This window comes from Aphelocoma coerulescens, chromosome 9 (genome assembly GCF_041296385.1).
Source record: "Aphelocoma coerulescens isolate FSJ_1873_10779 chromosome 9, UR_Acoe_1.0, whole genome shotgun sequence".
NCBI lineage: Eukaryota > Metazoa > Chordata > Aves > Passeriformes > Corvidae > Aphelocoma > Aphelocoma coerulescens.
This window is the reverse complement of record NC_091023.1, coordinates 22069769-22092490: the sequence shown is the minus strand read 5'-3', so window position 1 is coordinate 22092490 and position 22722 is coordinate 22069769. Positions and strand designations below refer to the sequence as shown.

Here is a 22722-nt window from a genome sequence, read left to right as displayed (position 1 = left end):
GAGTCATGTGGTACCTAGCTTTGATTAACATAAGTATGTGATGGGTTGGTAAACAACCAAATACAGTGCAATCAAGAGGAGCTTTTTCACATCTTAGTAATATTTTATTATTTCCACCATTCTGCAAGTGTAATTTCTGGTAAGATTGCTGTTTCTTGAGAGAAATGTGAGGGGAAAATACATTAAAATGACATTTATGAGCAATTTTACAACTGCACATTGAATGACTCTCAATAACCTTGCTCACAGGTTTTCTTCCTTTTGGGGTTAGACAGGGTGATTATGTCTTAGACATGTTTTAGGCATACAGTCACATTTTCAGAGTGCAGAAATACATTAGTGACATTTTCATGCCCACAAACGATTAGTGTGTGTTATCACTGCTGCACTGTCTGATGTGTTTGTCTGTCCCTGTGTGCACTGTGTTGAGACACCCTCCACACGCCTCTTCTTACAAAACCTGCATTGACCCAGTGAGTTCCTTCCTTCGAGAAGCATTTCCGTAGAGACTTGGCCTGAACTTCCAGGCTGAAACCCTCACAAAATCCCGCCTTGTTGTGCTGTTTGCCGCTATGAAAGCCGGCGGAGGTTGCATCTCACCAGGCTCCCTGGCTTGTTTTTTTTGCAGGTGTACAAGGGAGAAGAGACCACATTCCACATCTCAGGCCTTCAGGTGAACACAGACTATCGGTTCCGGGTGTGCGCCTGCCGCCGGTGCTTGGATACCTCACAGGAGCTCAGCGGGCCCTTCAGCCCCTCGGTGGCCTTCGCGCTGCAGCGCAGTGCCCTGGTGCTGGCGGGCGAGCCGGGCGGCGCGGATGACGCCAAGGCCAAGGCCACGGTGCCCACGGACGAACAGTTTGCGGCCCTCATCGTGCTCGGCTTCGCCAGCCTGTCCATCATCTTCGCCTGTATATTACAGTACTTCTTTATGAAGTAGGCAATTCAACGGGAGTTTGAGATACAGATTTAACTAATGCTACGCATTATAATCCACACATTTATTCAGATATTCCTCCTTTTTTGGTTTTTGTGGTTTTTTTTTTTTTTTTTTTTTTTTTTTGGAAATCCTTTGTTCTACCGTGCGTTTTATATACTTCTCTTGTTTTTACAGTTCTAGCTTGAAGAAAGATAAATCAGTGTTTTGATGCACCTTTTTGAAATTCAGAACTAGGAAGTGGTCAAACTGGAGAAACAAACAAACCAGATACCAAAAGCAAGATTTTTTTTGTTTTTCCTTCACGATTTCAAAATTGTCACCAATTTGCCTTTTCAATGTTGCTTTGGGTTTTTTCACTGAAGTTCGTGCAGTCTCTTATTTTATCTTACTATTTAGGAAATTTTAATCATGAGTCACTTTTTTTGTCTCTTCTTTTTCCTTCTAAACATTAGTCACAAGTGTGTATAGTGGTAAGACTAGAATACAGTGTTAGTCAAGTACCAGTTTTTCCTTGAACAGTATTAGCAATGTTGCCTACGAATTATTCACTACATTTGCCCCAATTTTTCAAGATAAAACCTAAGTTGTTAGTTTAACTGTTTAGTGCATTTAAATTGGAACAGCATCCTGCAGTTGAAAAACCTTTTTAGTTATCTGTTATTTTTACCGTTACAAACACTATAAAAACTGCCTGTATAAGAAATCAAATAACCAAACTGCATATAAATTATGAAGCATTATAGATATTTTTTTTTTTTTACCATTTTGATTCCTAGCAGTAATTTTAAGTAAGAGGGCATTGTGCAATAGTTAGTTATTCCCATGTTCAGCTATTTAAAAGCTGCTTTAACTTGTCTGTTTGTCACTGTATATAACTATTCCTAATCTGATGCTAGATATTATTCTATTATGTTCAGCCTGATTTATATGATTCGAGCTGGTGACAGCTTAACTGCCTCTACTGAATTAGGTGAGATTTACACTCAATGGAAGCAAACTTTACTGTCAGTTGATCTTTTTTTATGATTAATATTATTATTATTTTTTGGAGGGGTATCCATTTTATGGAACTTTCTTGGAGGTATCAGAAATCACATCTGTTTGTTTTAAATACCTTAAATGGGTGTCTATGCTGTTCTTACCACGGGGCTGATTGAAATAACTTGGTACCTGGCAAAACTGAGGTGAGAGTCCTGCAGAGGAATGGTCCCTGCTCTGGTGGCAGTGTCCCCCTCCTGCCTGCCCCTTCCCAGACACATTTTAATCCTTCGAGACACTAGATTTTTAACTCTCGAGTCATGGGGTTATTTATATTAAGTCAACATTGTGCGAGTACCTCAGGGACATAAATGAGCTGGAGGTGCAAATAGATTCCAAAAGGGTGCAACAGACACAGTGTATTTCCCTGCCTCTTGTTTTTGTATATTTTTGCTACTTGGTTTTGCTTTTGTCCTAGCTTTTTTGTGCTCTGTCTCCATCGTCTAAGATTCAGTGTCCTGTACTAGCATAATATTCCCTTAACCAAAGTAATGGGGAAAAAAACAACATTATTTTTGTTTTTAGGTTTATTTATACTATATACTGCATACAGTACTTTAAATACCAATTACAGTGCAATCTTTTTATTTATTGTAAAAAAAATAAAAAATAAAAAGTGTACTTATGTACTAATCTGATCCCCCTCTCCACCCTCCCCATAGCATGTTACATTTTGTCTGTTTTATACTGTTGTACTTTAGGTCAACTTTTTACCTGGCAGCATTCCTAGTATTATTAATCTTCTTGCATTTTCTTGTGTTTTTGAAGATGGGAGCATCTAGTACATTAAATGCCAAAAAAACCCATTATCAGTGATTCAAACGTTTACATGTATCCAAAAACGAAATCATCTCTGGAAAGAAAGTGCTAAGATCAATGAATTATTCTGTGTGCCTCTCTAGATGTAGCAAATATTAGAAATGTTCTGTATTTTGTTATTGACTATAATTAGTTTGATTTAGCCTTGCAAACTAATGGCATTGAGCTAAATATATATATTTTTTTGTTTCTTGCCAAAGTCATGGCTTGTCAAATTTATTTACATCTTATTTAAATTTATTTGTGATATGAAACTCTGTGACCTTGCATCTGTATTTTGTGAGCAAAGAGTATAGAGCTGTTTTCATTGGAGGGGAGAAGAGTGTATTTTTTAAAATGATGACAAGACCGCTAGTTTGGAAAAAAAACAGAAATTTGAATAGATTCCCTTTTTTTATTTTTGGTATATTGTTTGAGCACTGCTGCTATGAAATCCAAGCTTGACAGCTTTTTTTAAAAAAAAACAAAACAAAACAAAACCTGCTTTAATAAAGAAAGGAAAAAACCCCAACGTGCTCTAGATTAGCAATTTTGAAAGTTTGAAATATGAGTGATACTAAAAGCAGTGAGCAGAAGTGGAGGGGAGAGCAATCAGTTACACTCAAAGCATCTCTGTCACTGCTGATTTGTTTGGTCCCTATGTAACCACACTAACCAGAGCACCCAGTCCAAGCCTGAGGTTTTGGGAGATTGTGCTGGAGGAGCTGGGACAGGCCCAGTGAATTTGACATTTTGAGTCTGTGTGTCCTGCCATAGTGGTCTGATTGTCACTCGTGTGTCGATGACAAAGATCACTGATGTCAAACCCTTCTGTTCTGAGGGACGTTGTCCCTGACCCACCACTGCTGATGCCTTGGCCCTTCCCAAACCTCCTCGTGCCCCTGATCCAGCAGTGGCAGGTGTTGGATCCAACCCCAGGGCGCTCTGCTCTCACAGGAATCACCACCAACAACAGAGGTAGAATGAAACACTAAATGTTTAATACCCTTAAGGAAGGAGAGAGATGTTTTTATATTGTTCTGCCTTTTTCTTTATGAACTTGAAGTGTTTTCTAATCCTGTTTGTTGGCTCCAGTAGCTCAGTATTCAGTGTCACGATTGAGAAGTGCCCTAATTGAATGTGTATGAACCTTATCCTTGCACAGTTCTTTAAATTGAAAAATAAAATGTTTTTACCTCACTATGGGAACATACATTCCAAGCTTTTCAACTTTAAAAAAAATAATCAGAAGTTTTCTTGTATTGTAAATTTTAGACTATTTCATATGCATTATATTAAAACTGCCATATCAATTTTAATGTATAGATTTTGCAAATACTACACTATGTATGTAAGACTTAACTGTATCTGTAGTGTATATGTAATATATTTATGCCCAATAAATGTTTTAATTCTTTCTGTTTTAATTCTTTATTTTAATTGAACACAGCCCTTTGGGTCTGTGTGGCCCCTTCTGGCAGGTCAGTGCTGTTGTGCAGCCTGGAGCAGGGGTGGGAGTCCTCCGTTTACCTCAGGATGTTTCTGGTTTGTAATTGAAGTGGTTTTTGTGAAGAGTAAGTTTGTAGTAATAATCTGAAAGTCAGGTGTTCTAATAACTTATTTTAAATAGCTTGCATGAAAAATTAAGGATTTATATTTATAAAAATATACCTAGGTTGGTTTTCTTTTAGTAATTAAACACTTGAAATAATAGAGCTTTTAACTTATTATGTGCAATGAATTCAATTCTTCATCACGATGAATTAATCTATTATGTGTTTCTTGTCAAACACATTCATGTTAATTTTTTTAATGCTTTTCTTCAAGTCACTGCGTAAATACAGCAATTCATTTGTTTGCTTTTTTTAATTACTGCAGTTTACAACATGAGTGGGGTTTTCCTAGGGAAATACAATTATTTTTTTCATTTGCTTGCTCGGCTTTTTTATTTAAGCAGTGCTTGCCAAAACAATCTCTTTAACAAAGTATTTTAAATATGTTTATAGAATAGTCATCAGCACTGTGGCATCTGAGGAGATCTTTTCTTTTCAGTGGTCCCTGGTTTATTTCCAGGGGTGTCTGCAGAGATGCTGGAGGGCAGTGAGAGCCCATGGGAGTGGAGGAGGATTTAAACATTTGCTATTGGAGTTCTGAATGTTACCCTGTGCTGTCATCACCCACGGGTTTGTGCAGAGGTGCTGGGTGCCTTTCCACACACAGACTGTGCAGAGCTGGGTAAGTAGCACTAGATTTACCGTGGGTTTTGTTTTGCAAGTTGTAACCCGGCTTGGGCGATGCTGTATTTACCAGCAGCTCTTTGCCTGCTGGCAGGAGAAGAAGTATCAGCTTTGAAAAGTTCTGGAAGAGAGCAGAGGCTCGTATTTCGGATATTTTTGTGGCCCTAGGGGTGGTGCAGCAGTGGGCTGTGGCCCTGGCACGTGTCACGGTGTGAGCAGTGCCAGGTGTGCCCCAGCAGCGCGTGGTCCCCGGGCTGGCGCTGCCGTTTCTATGGCAGCAGCGATTCTCTCCTCGTGGTAATCACAGAGCTGCTCAGAAACCAACGCCTGGGATTTGTTTTGCTCCTCGTTTCAATTGCTCTTGCCAGCTCAGAGCACGTTTGGTGTGGTGCAGGAGAGCTGAGCCCCACTGGAAGAGGGGTCTCTCTGAGAAACCTGGGGGTCAAAGCCACGTGCAGCACGAGCGGAGCCACGCGCTGCCAGGATGGTCGGGAAGCAAACAGGATCTGGAGTGTCATCAGCCTGTGTTGCTCAGCTCCTGTGCAGCTTTTCCACAGGCTCACCTGTGTCTTTGAATTTTAGGAGATGCTCAAGTCCAGCCTGCTATAAAAAGAAAAGCACTTGCTGAAGGGGGGTGGGTCTTAGCTCCAGTGTTGGTGGGTCTCCTACCTGTCCCTCCCATCTTGAAGCATAGCTGAGGTATTTAAAATCCCCTTGAAAATGGAAGCAGATGATCATTAAAGTCCCTTCTAACCCAAACCATTCTGTGATTCCATTCTGTGAATTTATGGCCTGTGGACATGGGGAGATTCTTCTCCAGCATAAATGACATCTACAGCAACAGGATGGTTCTGTTAGACCTGTCTGCAAGCAAAGGTGTTAAAGACAAAAAGAAATTTGTGTGGTAATATGAAATATAAATTATATTTCCTCTGCAGATCTTCTGCTAGAATTAGTGCAGAGTTCATGATGTATTGTCATTTATCGAAATGGTGTAGAATTATATTCTCTGTCCTTAACCTAGCCTGGAGTAAAGATGCAAATGTTACCTTTCTTTTTCTCAGAATGAGAACCAGGATTAAGTAGAGAGATGGATATGGACATTTTGTTTCATTGTTTTTATGGCTGAGCAGAAAAGCCAGCTGAGAGATCCCCTGAAAGGGCTGTTTTATTGGTACTACATTTATAAATTCTGGACAATTACATCTATTTCTGCTCTTGACAATTGTGCTCTCAACGCCCAGATTCCAGTGAAATAAAAAGTTTCACAAGGCACTTTCAAACAGAGTGGATTGGCCTGGGATCTGCTGTTACCTAAGTGAATGTGCTGTTATTAGTTTGAGTAGTTACATTTACTGCACTAATTGGTGGCATAGATGGTCTTGCATGCAATCAAAGCTATTTTTAGGTCTACTGACATGGTTAGTAAATAACTGCTTGGGTCAGTGTGCTCAGTGGATGTCATTTCTTAGTAATTTTATTAGCCCATCTCTCTCACTTTCTGTCACATGGAAGCTATTACTCTCTACAAATAAAATGGAGCAAACAGTAGGGATGCAGAGGTCTTGTGAGGCTTAACTTGTGAACAGAGTTGAGAAATTCACCCTAATCCAATATAAATATTGTCTTTGTTAATTTACAGCTCAAAGGCCTTTTCTTTCCATGAAAAGCTTGTGAGCTGATGGTGGTGTCCTGGGCTCAGAGGCTGTGCAGCACTGATGGTGTTGGTGTTCCCTGGCTGCACTCTGGGCAGGATGCACTTGCATGGCTGCAGCACATCAGGGTTTGCTGAGAAAATCGGGTCTTTGAACTCAGCAGGGCCAAATATCCCCTGGATGCTGCTGTGTGGAGTTTGTATCGTGTTGGATGTAGCCCTTGGTTGCTGATTGCTCTGGGTTACAGCACTGAAGCTGCTGCTGCTCCTGTTCTGCCTTCTCTCCAGTGTGGGGGTTCAGAGTTCCTTGTGCTCTTTATGGCTCTGTCCCATCCTTGTTCAAAGTGTTGGTGATTGACTTCAGTGTTCTGAAACCAAAAGCATCACAGCTTTACAAACCTCTGGTTATTCTCTGAGTGAGCCCTGTCTGGGCAGTGATCGTGCAAGCCCCTTCCTCTGGCCCACATCAGCACAGGAAGGGGTGTTGGATACAGATCTGGGCTTTGGATACAGATCACAGCCTTTGGCAGGGGCACTGCTCTGGCTGCGAGGCAGAATCCAGATTCCACTGCAGTGTGGGAAATCAGTCACGAGCCCACAGTAAAGACTGAAAGGAATCAGGTAAATACAAACCTCTTATGGGTTTTGACACCACAGCTGGTCTGAGGTGTCTTCCCTGTGAGGGTGGTGAGACCCTGGCACAGTTTGCCCAGAGAAGTTGTGGGTGCCCCATCCCTGGAAGTGACCAAGGCCAGGCTGGGTTGGGTTCTGACCGACCTGGTCTAGTGGAAGGTGTCCCTGCCCATGTCAGGGTGTTGGCACTTAGATGGTCTTTAAGGTCCCTTCCAACCCAAACCATTCCATGATTCTGCATACCAGCATTAGACCAGAGATCCTCAGGCAGTGCCTGAGGCACCCAGGGGATGAGCCCCACAACAGCACTTTTCTCCCAGAGCCAGGGTACCAGCTGAGGCACACAGAAACACTGGGGCTGGCTGCCCACTCCCCTCCTCACAAACTTAAAATAGTTGAGTTGGTTCAAAACTCCGCATTCAATCAAAACTAGCTCAGGGAATTGCACCTTTCACAGCCCTGTGCTGATGCCCCCAGCATAGCACAGCAAATTTTGGAAAAATCAATCTCATTGTCACTGCTTGATAAAAATACCAAGGTGCTATCGACTGGGCAGGATCCGTGCCTCGGTGTGACCATGAATCTTGGCTTCATGTTGGTGAGAATTTGCAGTATGAGGTTTTGCTGTCTATTGCCATGTTAAAGCTCTTTAAACCCCTGCTCCTCAGAGCTCTTCATGCTGTGGCTCATTGCAGAGCAGGCTCGTGGTGTCAGATTCCCTGCCAGCCCACCCTAATGAGCCATGATTTGCAGCACCAGGTCATTAGTGGAAGGAGGCTGTGAAGGGAAGAACAATGTGGACAGAAGCTTGGAAATAGCCATGCCTTTTCTTTCTCATGGACAGTGCTGCAGTCATGTGAAAATCAATCAGAACATGAGAAAAAAGCAAAGGATCTTTTGATCCAGAAGCATTAAACATGGGGACAAGTGCTGGGAAAACATCTCCTGAGCCCTCAGAGCAAGCTCTGAAGGTGAGAGTGGGGTACTTTATTTCTGAGAGCAATATTGCCTTATGGACTCGCACAAATCACCAAACCATTATTTTCCTCCCAGTGAAAGAATCAAAGCAGGTGTGGAAAGCCATAGAATGCCTTTATTTGGCAGAACACAAAGTGGTTTATCTCCAAGTACAACTGGAGGAGCAGTCTGTAGCTCTCTGAAGGATGTATTTGTGCACAGAAATGAGAGCTGAGATTGGCAGCCAGGCACTGAGGGGTTTGGATGCTGATTTAGGGGTCAAGCCCTCCCCTCCTCCTGGGGGTTGCTCCCATCCCTTTGAGTGGTTTGCTGGGATGCTGCACAACACCTGTGTGGCTCTACGCTGCTCACATGGTGTTTTCTCCTTGTCCCACCCATGGCCAGCAGTGTGAGGGCTTGGCAATGTGTCAGGGGTGGGATCCAGGTGACACTGCTCATCAGTGTGCATCATGGGTTTGGAGGTGTTTGCCCTCCAAAACTGTGCTGCAGAGCCACCTCCTCTCACGAGCAGAACCGGGTCAGTGTGTTTGCAGGGCTCAGAGAAATGAGCCTTCAGCATCACCAGGTCAGCTCCAAGGTGAAGCCTCAGTGCTTTTCGTTTTGATCCAGGTTATTGGGTTAATGAGAGGCTCTGAATTTTGGTCTTAGGGGAAAAGTCATGGCATGCACCCATCCACAACTGAGATGGGGAAGGGCCATAACACACAAGCGCTGGACTTGGAAGGGCATGGAGACTTTTTTGCTGGAAAAAGCACTGAGGAAGCCTCTTAAAGACCCACAAAGTGTGTTAGTTACACTGGATAATGCTAATGTGCTGTACTGTGTTGGAATCACAACTGGACTGAGGCTTGATGGCAAGTGACTGCAGAAACCTCTTAGCCTGTGTTAATACTAGGCAGATTAAATTTTCCTTTTCTCTGCTGTACTTGCATAATCACAATTTAGAGATAAGTGGCAAATCCTGATCTAACATTTGCTTTTCTGGTTTTTCCCTGAACAGCAGCAGGCGGGGTCGTGGTTTCATGATCCAACAGGGCTGGCACAGCTGGACCCCATCATTTAACAACTGCTTGGGGCAAAAGTTTGGCCAGGGACGTGGGACATGCTGCCAAACCCCTGTGGGTTTTACCTGTCTCTCAGCAGAACTCATTTCAGAGGGAAAAGCCATTGGCAAGCATGTCTGTGTGAGGAAATTGTTTTGCTTCTCACACAGAGGGGTGAAGTTTATGCGGAGCTGGGAAGGATTCCAGGTGATCCATCAGGTGGGGATGTGTGGGGGAAGGAGATGGCTGAAGGGGGATGTGTATCACTGCCCTAAGTGAATAATGGACTTGCCCAAACGAGCAGAGGCTTCCCACTAACACCATATGAGCTTCCAGCTCCCCAGGTACTGCTGGCATCACGCTGGGCGGGGTGTGACTCCAGCTGCCTGTGCCTGACACCAAATGGTGTCAGACAGTGCAAACTGGGCATCCACCTCCTGCAACTGCATCTGCTGGCTCATCCTGAGGATTTTCTGGGGAGCTCCTGTGTGTGTGCAGCCCCGGGACCCGGTGTAAGGATTCCTGTGCAGATACAAACCCCAGTGCAGGGGTAGGTTCACCATGGACAGCGGGGATGCAGAGCCGGGGCTGTGGAAGTGGAGTACACAGCGTCTCTGCAGTGTCAGCCAGAGGTTGCTTGCTTCCCAAATGAAGTTTTTTGTGGGTTGCTGTGCTGAGCACTCTGGCAGCACAGCTCAGGAACGGAAAACTGATGCTGGGAGCTGCCAGACCCAGCCCAGGACCTGGGAGTGACACCCAGAGGGTACAAGGGCATCCACACCCCATCACTCTGGGACAGTAGGGTTTGAACAAGGGGTTAAAATGCCAAGGGCTTTGATTTCATTTTTGTAAAACAGGGCTGATATTTTATATTGGGAGTTGTGAGGGTAAAATGTAGTTATGGTGCTTTCAGCTGGGGGGTGAGGAGGGCAGTTCAGGATGTGGAGAAGTAACAGCAGGCGCATCACTGGGAGATGAGTTAAATACATTTTTTTGTTCCAAATTTGAATTTATTTCTCAAGGGAGAAATTTATTCTCAATTTATTTCTCTTCAAGGCCATGGGATTTCTGCAAAAGATCCAAGTTCTATGGAAGCCCATCCAGAAACATCCACTGGGCTCAGAGCAGCAGCATCCTAGAACCAACAGATCCATGACAGAGAGGGGGTTCTCCTGGGTGTTTAGGTACCTAAAAACTGCTGATTTTAATAGGGCTTATGCAAATGTAATTTGATGCAAACTTACATAACTGCTGAATATCTATCGATTCCAATTTTAACAAGGAAGTGCTGATTTTCCAGTGTATTTTATTTTTGGCAAGAAATACAATAGGACATGATTTTTCTGCCTGTGCATGCCTCCATCAAAGGTACTTTTCTAAAATGAGTGAAGCTTTCTGGTAAAGTCCTTTTGACCTATTTCATCACCAATTTAGCACATTGCCAAGAAAGAAAATGCAGCCAAATTGTTCTTGTTTATTTGTGAAGCTGTGATACAAAATGTAGAGGTAGAAAAGCTTTTAGAATTGGGACTGTTTAATGAATGAACTTACAGTTATTTTCTCTATGGGCTGCTCTCATTCAAGTCAGTAAGAACACAGCAAAATTTTGACTCTACAAGTGTCTACACTGTTTATTTTTCAGTCAGAACTGGCAAGGTTTGTTCCCACAGGGTAGAGTTTCCAGAAATTGAAAGGTTCAACAGCCTGAAAAGCTCTTCCTGCAGAGCTGCCCTGTCTGCCATGCCAATGAACAGCCCAGTGCCTGCAAGGGCTCTTGTCTTCCCCCCATGAAAAATGGATCTCAAAAGCCATGTCCACACCCAAAATGGGATGGCTTTGGGGAGAAGCTGCCAGGAACATGATGTGCTGCAGAAATGCCCCAGGAAGCACAGGGTAAAGGCTTTGTCTCTGCTGGGAAGTGTTTGCCAGGACAGTCCAGGCTGAGAACGTGGAGCGGCTCCGGTGGGTGAGGCAGGCAGTGAGACTGTGCCAGCATCACTTTGCCCAGCACAGGCTGTTTGCCACTGCCCTCTGCACCTGCAGCATCCTCTGCCCCTGTACATCCTGCCAGAGACAAGGCAGGAGGAGCCTTGCCCCTTGTTACCACCCAAGACAGATGGATGATGTCTACCTTGGACTGGCTTCACCGTTCTTAGGTAAAAAGCTCTCTTCAAACCTTGCTTACACTTCTTTTTTCCAGTGATTTTTTACAACTTGGCCACGGTCTGGTTGGATGGGGCCCTGAGCCATCTGATCTAGTGGGTGGCATCCTGCCCACGGCAGAGGGTTGGGGACTAGATGGTCTTTAAGGTCCCTTTTATGTTCTGTGATTCTCTGACTAACGCTCAAGACAAGCAGTGCTGGATTCATCCATCAGTGCAGGTGGGGATGTGTGTATCTTTTTGGAGGCATCAGACAGAAGTTGAAATTATGATGCAAAAGCGAGGGCTATCCAGGTTTTGAGGTGGCTTTATTTCCTGCTTTCCTTATAAAAGCAGTTCATTATGTACCAGTTTGAAGCAGCAGTTCCTATTCACCATCTGCAGTCAGCACGTGCTGGTGTGACCCCACTGGCTTTAGAGAATCCATAGAGAAAAGTTTTGGTACTGAGGGAAGCAGAACTAATGGCTGGTGTAGTGACAGCTACAGTGTGTTAGATGGTTGTGTTCTCTGCTAGATGTGAATATTCTCCTGCTTGTGCAAGAGTCATATGAAGGTGGCTACTCTTCTTTAATAAAAATGCGTGTATTTTGCAAATACAAGTCCATTTCCTCACTGAGAAGGAAAAAGTCCTGTCCTCCCTCCCAAGAAGCAACCAGTCCCTTTCTTTCTGACTTTTATGACCCCAGATCAAATGTTTTAAATTTCATTCTATACACGAAGTTGTGGAAATTTTACAGTGTTGGTAGAGCTAAAATTTACATTTTCTCCTGATGGAATGTTTAGGCTAGATGAAATTATTAGTATGTTTGTAGTTTGTATGCACAAATTACATGTGTCTAAACAGGGCTTTAATGTTTAATGCAGTTACTCTGGTTAAACAAAATAGCCTAATCAAGTTAGTTATACAGGTTTGGGGAAAAGAATTAAAATACAAATATGAAAAAAAAATTAAAGAAATTTAAATCCGATTGCGTGAATCCCATCCAGCACCACAGAGCCACTGGGTTATAAAGGGTCTCATCACTTTATTTCTTTTTCTGTTCACATTTAACAGCACAGACACAGCTGAGATTTGAAACACCGATGTGATGCCGGGTGTGTGTGATCAGCTCGTTTACACAGACAGGTTGTTAGTGAGCTCACATCTCACCCTCTTCCCGTGGTTCCCAAATGTCTTGTTTCCCTGAGTTGCATGACTTGTGCCACCAGACCTGCTTGTCAGTCAGTGGGTGAGAGAACAGCGAGGTGGATGTGGGTAGAGGTGAAGCAGGAGATGGTCCTGCAGTACCTCAGAGTGGGTGTTTGCACATAAATCCTGCTCTCCTGGAGTGGAGAGGGGACAGGCTCAGGTGCCACCAAGAAGCAGCAACCAGCAAAGGTGAGAGAAAAGACACTGAATATACAGAAGAGGCCAATTTCTCTTGTGAGTTCCACCTGAGCAGCTGAAGGTGTAACAGGGGGATAGTGGCCCATCAGTGTGAGTGGGGGGTTGAAGGCAGGAGAGTTCTGCTAACACAAAATTCATTAGGGAGAATTAAAATTCATCAGGGAGGAAGGGCTGTGGACCAGCTGGGGAGGAACACTAGAACCAAGTGAACAGAAAGCTGCTATCACACATGCATGCTCCAAAGCTCTGTCAGCTCTGTGGGCCACAAAACCCACATGCTGGTGAGACAATAAAAGCCATATTCATTAGCACAGAGAAGGGAACGTTTTCTGGTTTGCTTTGAAATGGCACACTTGAGGTACAAAAATCTAATTTAAGGGGTTTATGAATCAAGCATGAGAATGTGTCTGCCTATGTCCTTTAATGCAGATTTTTCTATTACTTTCTCAGGTCACAGTGGTTAAAAAATGCAAAATGTTCTCAATTCAATACTGCAGCAAATGAGCACAACAGCACACCAGGCTTTACAGGGGGGATGGGGCACTGGGAACAGACTTTTAACAGAAACATGGGGGGTTTACAGGCAGGATGCCCATCCTCAGCAAGCTTTGGGGTGCAGTGGGGTGCAGTTAGGGACAGGTAGCCACAGACTCATTACAAATATTGAAACAATCAAAAGCTTCCAAGTTCAAACACATCAAGTCATTCACAGTCAAACTGAACAGAACAAGTACAGATGATTTAGCTAGTAAAAAAAAAAGAGACTTTGGTGGGTGATTGCATTCCACATTTTTATAGCATCACTGCAGGCCTGAAGTCAGCACTGTCCTTGTCCCACTGATATATATTTCAAAAAAATATTTCAGTACAGTCACATTCTAAGCCACTTCTGTGAAAGCATTTTTTTTGTTTCCTTTCTACTTGGATGTGACATGAAGGTTATTTATTTTTAGCATGTTTAAAAATTATCCATTTTATATCTCTTTTTCTTTTTTTTTTAAGAAATTATTTTCCTCGTTCAGAGAAAAACGTGAGCTTACTTAAAAATTGGTATTATGAAAAGTGTATCAAATTTCCTGTTTACTACTCCAAAAAGGCAACTCCATTTTCTCTCTCTAGGGTCTGGTTAGATGCTAGCAAAATTCTTAGCAAAACTAAAGCTAACTCTGGAAAAATTCAGCTGGAATTGGCCGCTGCTGAAGTCGTACAAACTCTCGAGTGAAGTGGGCCGCGTTTGCCTGGTCAGAGCGGCACAGCCTAAATCGGGGCTAAAGTCAGCGTTACAAAATCATACAGGCAAAAGCAGCACAAAAATAACACCTGGAGCACTGCCAAATTCTGTGACCGCTTGTCTCTCCTTTCACAGTCCCAAACTTTCGATTGTTCCCCTCACATCTTTCAGCGCCTGCATCGCACCTCTCCGCCCATCCGGGTGATGACCAAAGCACCGCTTCCAGCGTTTTGATTCCCGTTCCTTGCCCTCTTCCCCCTCCCGTTATGGCTTTCTGGGAGACTCAGCGAGCGCAGCTCTGGGCTCCTGGTGTCATGTGGTGACGCTGGGCTCTGTCCACCCGCGGGAGCTCCCCTGCTTGCTGCTGGACAGGCTCTTCCTGGGCAGGGCTTTGAGTCCGAACAGGCGGCAGGCGGCCACGCGGTACTTCCTCGACATGATGTTGTAGAGGATGGGGTTGATGGCTGCACTAAGGTAGAAGAGGACAAAGGACACCAGGTTGCAGTACTGGCTGATCACTGCTATCTCCAAGGATCCAGCTTCGAAGGATTTGGAAAATAAGTACCGTCCTACGTGAAAAGGCAACCAGCAGAGTATGAACGCAAATACCACCACGACTAAAATAAAAACAGCAGAAGAAAGTGTGTTAAAGTGTGAGTATCAACATACAGGTGATTAACATTCTGTTTTGCAGCTCTGCTCCTTTAACAAATTAATCACAAAGTGTGAAAATGCCTCCCCATAGCTTTCAGTTGTGTCCCAATACATTCTCTGAGAGTATAAATAAGTGATACTTAATACACTTGGATCATATCTAAACAGGCTGCTTGAATATTGCCCAACTAATCTGATGTAGCAAACTTCTGACCTATAAAACTTATGTTTGCATCAACAGAGCATTAAAGAATCCAAATGGTGACAAAAAAAGTATAAGCATCTATCATCTGCAGTGTTTAAAAAAAAGTAAATTATATGTGATAGACTCAACACTGTGGTTTATAATGAAGAATGTAATCACTGGGAAGCAAAATTATTTAAGACAAAAAGCAAAATTGTTTAAGGCAAAGGCCCCAAAATAAAACACAGAATGGGGACTTGTCGAGCACATATGCCAAGGTAAGAAGAGGAGAGCGGTGCACCCCTCCAATTTGTCCATTTTTTGGAACATGAGTTACCCCCAAGAAGAGTAGAACTAAATGTATAATATATAACTGCATAATTATAGTTACACAGAATATCTGTGATAATGTTTTACTACTGTGATTGCATTTACATGTAAACATCATGTCTGTAGAATAATAGAAATGTGTGTATCTCAGAAAACTGGCCCATTGGAATTTTCATCTGAGAGAAAGGGAAACTGTTTCTGTTCATTTCCTGCATGCCTTTGACCTTTACTATTTTTCATATTGCTCTCAGTGTATCTATTAATATGCTGCAGAGCAAAACCAGAAAACTCGAGCAAGGGTTTCTGACATTCTTAAGCAATTTTTACAGTTAATCTGTTCATGGAATCACAGAATGGTTTGTGTTGGAGGGGAACTTAAAGATCTTTTTCCAGGCCCCCTGCTAAGAGCAGAGACACCTTACACAAGACCAGGTTACTCAAAGTCCAGTCCAACCTGGCCCTGGTGTTCTCTTGTGTTAGCAGTCCTCATATCCTCATATCACGTCTCAGAAGACAATAAAATTCAAATTGCTAAGAGCAATGGTTTTAGTTATCTTTCCCAAAAATTCTGCACCAGCATTCCCAAGTTTAAAAGGATGCTTATGCAAGACTTGTGGTGGACTGGAAGGCACAGAGCTTGAGGTTCAGAGTAGGTTTTCCAGCTCTGCATCTTCTTGAGCCAACCACTCCCAGTTTTCCCTCACTAGCTTCACTACATAATTCAGATGATTTCCTAGCTCACATGGGGATTTGAATCCATGTAATGAATATTACCATTGGTCATAATGAACACAGTTTTAAGCACAGTCTATTGTGACTAGAATTTTAAGCACATGTAGGCATGCAATATCCCTAGTCAGGCTTTTGACAGTTTGATCTTCATGCTTGCAGAATCCCATGGATTTCAATAGGAATGGGGTGTGACAGCTCCTTTGCAAGTCAGGCTATGCATTTAGGTGTTTAATTTCGGACCCAGAGGCATAACCTGTCTTTACAGTTAAAAGAACTGCTGATGCTAATCCCATTTACTTGATGTTCCATGACTTGATAAAGCCTCAGAAAGTGCCTTCTAAATTTTAAGCAGAACATTAACACCAGTGAGAGCAGACTGCATTGAGCATCTGCTGCCACTGAACCCTCACTAACTTCTTTCCATCTTTCCATCAGGCATCAGACTGTTATCATTTAAGGAATATTGGCTCTCTGTCAAAGGAGTGTCTTGCCACTGCCTGGCTGTTCTCAGACCTTGTAAAAGGGAAAAACAGTGCCTGAAATATTGCAATGCTTGTGCCAATATTTCAGGGCAGAAATACATTTTATTTCAAAATTCTTTACGGTTAAGTATATGGAAATACAAACATGGTAGTAATATATGTAATTTACTTATAGTCAGTGGAAGTTCATAATCTTGAACCTCTGGAAGTGTAAACAATTAATTACTTCCAAGGTCATGCTTACCAGACTGAATTCTATTGATCATAAAATGGAGCTGAAAGGGCATAAAGAATGCTGTGGGTTTTATTATTCTTCCTGCTGTTGCAGAGTAATAAATCAGGACATGAACAAAAAGATCAGATAGGCTCCTATTTGATAATTAAGGTACTTAGGACTCGCTGCCACCTCTTGTCTGCCTCATTAGCCCACCACTTCAACCCTGCTGAAAGGTGCCTGTGAAAACTTCTTCCTGCAGAGCATCTCATTCCCCCAAAATCCACGGGATGACTTTCACTGCAGAGGACTTTTGGCTTGGATAAAAGTATGCAGCAGCAGCAGCACGATTCTGCAGTTTTCAGACACTAAACTGCAGGACAACTTTTTGGGTTTGTGTATCAAACTGCCACCACATGTACTGGCTTAGTAGGTTAAGACTTGAGTTTCCATGTACCAACCACAAGCATTGTTTAAAGGATTCAGCAGTGTCAATATACAAAGTTGGGAATGACAGTGTCAGTAATCCTGATCCTGTTTTCTTACTGTCTGTGAGATTTTACAGCATCACAGACCTCAAAGGAGACACAGTGCTCCTGGTTCAGCATTTCCTGCTGTTTTGCTAATATAAAAATGCAGATTAATTTTCATAAGCTTACACAGCCAGGGTAGGAAATAACCCCAATTTGCTAAAACCTTGACATTCTTTTCCTATGAATCTTAAGTGCACATCATGCCTTGCCTGCATGGGTAGTCTGCAGCTCAACTTCATGGCTTGAGAAGGGTTTAGTTTTGTTTAAAAATCAAATAAACTGTTCTTCTGTAACTAACATTGCTATCCACAACCAAAGAGCAAAAATGCTCAAAAATCTCCAGGGCACAAGCTAATTATAACTGTAGTATTTGTCCTTGTCAGGGATTCTTATTAATGTTTGTTTAACTGTTTGGGAGTCCCCAATTAGAAATAAATCTAAGGGAGGAGGAGAGTTATTCTACAGATACCTTGAGGTTTACCCCTTTGTATGAAGCATTCTCCAAAAATGCTTTTCTTTGGAAACAACTATAGTAAACTATCAGAGAGCTCCCAGTCTTTTTCTCTCTCTCACGCACACACACGAGCACACACATCCTTTTGGAAAAACAGAGCAAGAGGACTCGTACCTAACATTTTCACAGTTTGCTTGTTGTTCTTATCCCTGATGACAGTGTTTGGACCGATGTTCTTTCTCTTCCTCCTCCAGAGCTTCCTCCCGATGAGGCTGTACAGCACGGTCAGGCAAAACACGGGCAGGAAAAAGAAGATGCTGGAGGTCCAGACCATGATGGTGAGCAGCCCCGAGCGGATGGCGTACTCTGTGGCTCGGCACTCATTGGTGCTCAGGGGGTTCGTGCCGTTCTCGTGCTCAACCCCCACCAGGATGAAGATGGGGCCGGCGCTGATGAAGGAGATGGCCCAGAGGAAGAGGATGACCAGCTTGACCTTCCCCTTGGTGATGATGACTTTAGCTCGCAGGGGGAAGCAGATGGCGACGTACCGCTCCACGCTGAGCGCCGTGATGTTGAGGATGGTGGAGTAGGTGCAGCTCTCGCTGATGAACTGGAAGAGCTTGCAGAGGAGGTCCCCGAAATTCCAGGGCCGGTACTGCCAGAGGCGGAAGAGGTCCAGGGGCATGCAGAGGAAGATGAGCAGGTCGGAGAAGGCCATGCTGGACAGGTAGAAGTTGGTGGTTGTCCTCATGTCCCGGAACCGCGACACCACCAGCATGGTCATGAGGTTGCCGATGATCCCGATGACGAAGAGCAGGACGCAGGCGACGGTGATGCCGGTGAGCACGGGCACGGGGAACAGGTGCAGCGGGGGCTCAGCGCCCGTCCGGTTCTCCAAGGCGCGGCCGCCCGCGCTCCCCTCCCGCATCCTGGCGCCGCGGGCTGCGCATCCCCGCCGGGAGCGGCGCGGCCCGGCCCCGCGCGGTCCCCGCTGTGCGCCCGGGCAGGTGCGGGGCCGGGGGCGGGGAGGGACGGGCAGGGACGGGCGGCCCCGCTCCGCCTCTCCGCGTCCGCCGCTCCCCCCGGCCCGGGGCGGGCGGGCGCTGCCGCGCGTCACAGGAGACGTGGGCACGGAGCGGCCCCGCCGCGACCCCGCGGGCCGCTGCCCCCAGCTCCAAACTTTCTTCCCAAGCCCCCGGCGCGGCACCTCTCAGCCCGGGCCGGGTCCGCCCCGGCTCCTGCCCCGCCGCCCGCCCGCTTGGGCAGGTGCGGTGCCGCCTGTCCGTGCTCCCGGAGCCCCGGTGCCGTCCCCAGGTGCGGTGCCGCCTGTCCGTGCTCCTGGAGCCCCGGTCTCTTCCCCAGGTGCGGTGCCGCCTGTCCGTGCTCCCGGAGCCCCGGTCCCTTCCGCAGGTGCGGTGCCGCCTGTCCGTGCTCCCGGAGCCCCGCTGCCTTCCGCAGGTGCGGTGCCGCCTGTCCGTGCTCCCGGTGCCGTCCCCGGCCGGCGCTGTCAGCGGTCCCGCAGCCGTGGGTGCGATCGCTGCCTCCTCGCTCCGTATCTTTGCTCTGCCCTTGGATGTTGGCAGGAGCCCGGCCAGGCTCCAGTTCAGTGAAGCTGCAGCAGTCACCCGCTTCTACATGATTTACCTGCAATTAAATTTCCATTCAGCGTGTTACCGCTGTCCTCTGCTCTGCCCTTTGCAGGCACCGACAGAACCGTGCTTCCCCAGCTGCAGACTCCTATTGTACTAAAGGATAATGCTGTACCCAAGAAGAAATAAGATGTAAGCAGAACAAGGGGAGATCAGGGGCAGTAAAGTAACTTCCAACATGTCTGTTTAGGGTGTATTTCCCCACCTTTCCAGCTTGTCCCCACAAACTGTAAGGGTATGTGTGCTGCAGCACAATCTTCTTTCATTCCTGTCTATCTAGAGGGGCTGGATCTTGTACCCCATCTCTCAGGAGGCAGGCAGTGCTCTGATTCCATGTTGGTATCTAGCTTAACCATAGAATCATGGAATGGTTTGGGCTGGAATGGATCTTAAAGGTCATCTCGTTCCCACGCCCTGCCATGGAACACCTTTCACTAGCCCAGGCTGCTCCAAGCTCCATCCAAGTCAGCAGGGAAGCAGGTTTATGCTGTTTCCCTGGGTGCAGTCCACCCCTGCCATTCCCATTTCACGGCTGCAGGGCTTTGTTGAAGGGTAGCTAGAGCACAAGTGTGGTGTGACACAGTGCTTAGTTACTCTGAATGTGCCTGTTTTCTGTAATTTGTGCCTTCTGTAATAATGCAAGCATTAGCCTTAGTGCCTTGTCCATATCCTAATTGGATGACATATTTTTGCAGTTTCACTGGAATCAGTATTCTCATTCCTGCTCATGAACTGTGAGACAGTTTTGCAGCAAGTTACTCAAGAGTTGCTAAATTTTATGAGGGATGGCTGCGCATTAATTGCAGTTGAAAAGGAGGAAGAGCCTAATGTACTTCTCACTTTGTCTATCCAGCTGCCTGTATAGTTGTGTTACATGTTTCTGAATAAAAATCACGGGCTTTATGCCCCTAAGATACAGTTATTTCATATTAGAATTGTGTCCCCAATCTAATTTACATGATATTGCTTTATATTATGGAGGAGATGGCAACTGCCTCTGTGGTTAGGCTGCCAAATACTTTGCATTATTATAAGGAATTTTTTCACTCTTTTAAAAAATTTCCCTAATAAATTCTCAGACCAGTGGTGTTAGCTGCAGGATGTTGACATTTGCCAGAGAAAATGGCCTGAAGCTATAAATGTGACTTTCTATGTTGAGAGGATCCTTCATTCTCATGAAATTCTTCCAGTTTTTGCTGAGCTGTATCTTGTCAAAAGTGACCATTTCTCTTTCCCCAGAGAGACAGAAGCTTTCTTTTTCCTTTCTTTTTCCTTTCCTTTTTTTTTCTTTTTTTTTTTCTTTTTTTCTCCCAGGAAAATAATTTATTCCTTTCTAGGATAGTAACTGAATCATGGTGTGTATACCAAAATCAAGTACCCAACAGTGACTTAGCACTCCAGATCTGTACACTCCAGACCACCTGCTTGCAATGCAGTGATTTAACACTGGATTCCTTGGGAGTTTGATGTGTTGTGAGCTATTTGGATCAGAACTGACAGCTGTACTTCAAATCCAGCAACATCAATCTCCTTCTTAAAAGGGTATCATGAGTCAAGGGCTCCTCTGGCTGCTTTTCCTGCATGGGGCTGGGTCAGAGCCAGAAAAAAATATCAGTTGAGAGAGAAGGAAAGCAGCTTTAGTTTTCCGATTCTTTCTGATTTTTTTGGCAACTGCAGGCCAACTTTAGATGGAATATGAAGATTTGTTATCCCACAAAAAATGCACGATAAGGGATTCCTGCTTCTGCTTTGCATATGCTAAAGGACAGTGGTGCAGATAGTGGTGATAGAAGAGGTAGGAGCTCTGAGAGAAGATGGCTCTAGGCTCCCAAAAGTTATCTGCTAGCCCTCAGCTGCAAGAACATTAGCTTCATGTTGCCAACAACACAAGAGTGAAGGCATTGGTCTTACTGCAATGAAAGAAAGGGACTGAAGTACTTTTTATTCAGTTTTATCCACTAGCTAGATGTATGAGCAAACCAAACATTAAAAAGAGAATTTAAAAACACATTATACTGGACATCTACCTTTCATGGAACTCTTAAAATATTAGTGTTTCTCTTCAGTAGCTTCAAAATTGTGCTGAGCACTGGAGATGAGGTAGAAGAGTTTCTATTTCTGGAGTTTTGATGCCTCTCTCCCATGTTCCATTCTTTCCATTTTCTTCTCATCCAGTAAAGTTCTAATTCTTGTTTATATCATTGTTTGTTGTCATGGAAATATCTGAAGGCTTTGATTCTACAATGATTATGTGCTTATTGTGCAGAGTAGAAGAAACTGGAAAAAAAGACTTCAAGGTAGAGATTAGTTTTAAAATTATGTACCTCCAACAACTCAGAGAAAAGCAAATTCGGGTTTTTTTCAGGGACAGAAGGTGTTTTGACTGCTGTTACAAATGTGGTTTAGAGCAGAACGTAGCACCTGGTGTATGCTTTCAAAGGTTATGGTTTAGCAACTCTCATCACTGAGGAGTGCTGATGGAATAGCAGTAATCCAGTTTAATAACCTAAAACACAGAATGGGCTCAAATTACTTTACAGTTGTTTATATGGTAGTAATATCTGCAAGTAGACTTCAAAACACTGCTGGTTTATTAATCAAAGCCGTGCTCTGAGGTCACTAATTCAGAGGTAGTTTAGACTCAGCTTTTGGCCGTGCTTCAGCTCACTGTGTCACTGGGTCACACTTGGGCATCATGTCCCTCTTCCTCAGACTCACTCCCCAACTTCAGAGGGAACATGATCCCTTGGTGTAGTGGTTGCACCTCCCTGCCACGGGCAGGGACACCTTCCACTATCCCAGGTTGCTCCAAACCCCGTCCAACCTGCCCTTGAATGCTTCCAGGGATGGGGCAGCAACAGCTGCTCTGGGCAACCTGTGCCAGGGCCTCCCCACCCTCACAGGGAGGAATTCCTTCCCAACATCGCATCTAACCCTTCCCTCTGGCAGTGTGAGTCCATTCCCCTTTGTCCTGTCATTCTGTGCCCTTGTGAAAAGTCCCTTTCCAGCTCTCTTGCAGCCTCTTTAGGTCCTGGAAGATGCTATAAGGTCTCCCAGAGCCTTCTCTTCTCCAGGCTGAACAAACATCTTCTACTGTAGTTTGGTAATGGGTAAAGATCAGATGTTTTGCTTCTAAATAAGAATTCCTGGTGCTTAAATAATTGCTAAAGCTCAGAAACATGAGAAGTACCTCAAGAGAAATGCTCAGAGTTTTGTCCTCTGGTCACATGATTGTTTTCAGGGATTTCTTCAGCCTCCTGCTTCCAGATGCTGTTCATCAGCTGGGATCTGGAAGCCAGTTATGGGATTACACAATATGGCATTGCTCAATGGTTTGCATTTTGTCCTTTGCATTGCAACCATTTCTGGCATTTAGTGGATTATATCT

At 44.5% G+C, this 22722-nt stretch overlaps 2 protein-coding genes across 5 annotated transcripts in view; one reads left to right on the top strand and one right to left on the bottom strand.

The window, feature by feature from the left end:
- Nucleotides 1-4193, top strand: part of FNDC3B (fibronectin type III domain containing 3B) — a 185050-nt gene extending 180857 nt beyond the window's left edge. For both annotated transcript variants that reach the window (XM_069023859.1, XM_069023857.1), the window contains exon 26: nucleotides 629-4193. In XM_069023859.1, coding sequence (XP_068879960.1) covers nucleotides 629-940 — 312 coding nt within the window. In that variant the 3' untranslated portion in view covers nucleotides 941-4193. The remainder of the gene's footprint in view (nucleotides 1-628) is intronic.
- An 8311-nt stretch (nucleotides 4194-12504) lies between these two features.
- Nucleotides 12505-18671, bottom strand: GHSR (growth hormone secretagogue receptor). 3 transcript variants are annotated; one of them, XM_069024240.1, is made up of 2 exons: nucleotides 17860-18671; nucleotides 12505-14571 (listed from the first exon to the last, which is right to left on the bottom strand). In XM_069024240.1, the coding sequence occupies exons 1-2, from the start codon at nucleotides 18611-18613 to the stop codon at nucleotides 14270-14272; spliced, it is 1056 nt and encodes a 351-aa protein (XP_068880341.1). In that variant the 5' UTR covers nucleotides 18614-18671; the 3' UTR covers nucleotides 12505-14269. The 3 variants fall into 3 exon arrangements, with proteins under 3 accessions (XP_068880341.1, XP_068880340.1, XP_068880342.1); XM_069024239.1 differs by having other exon boundaries at nucleotides 14330-14719; XM_069024241.1 differs by having other exon boundaries at nucleotides 14330-14671.
- Between the last annotated feature and the right edge of the window lie 4051 nt (nucleotides 18672-22722).

Excerpts from the sequence above, each read along its gene's own strand:
- GHSR (XM_069024239.1), bottom strand. The coding sequence starts at position 18,613 with ATGCGGGAGGGGAGCGCGGGCGGCCGCGCCTTGGAGAACCGGACGGGC. Across the intron at positions 14,720-17,859 it reads GCAAACTGTGAAAATGTTAG|TCGTGGTGGTATTTGCGTTC; the intron begins GTACGAGTCCTC and ends TTTTTATTTTAG.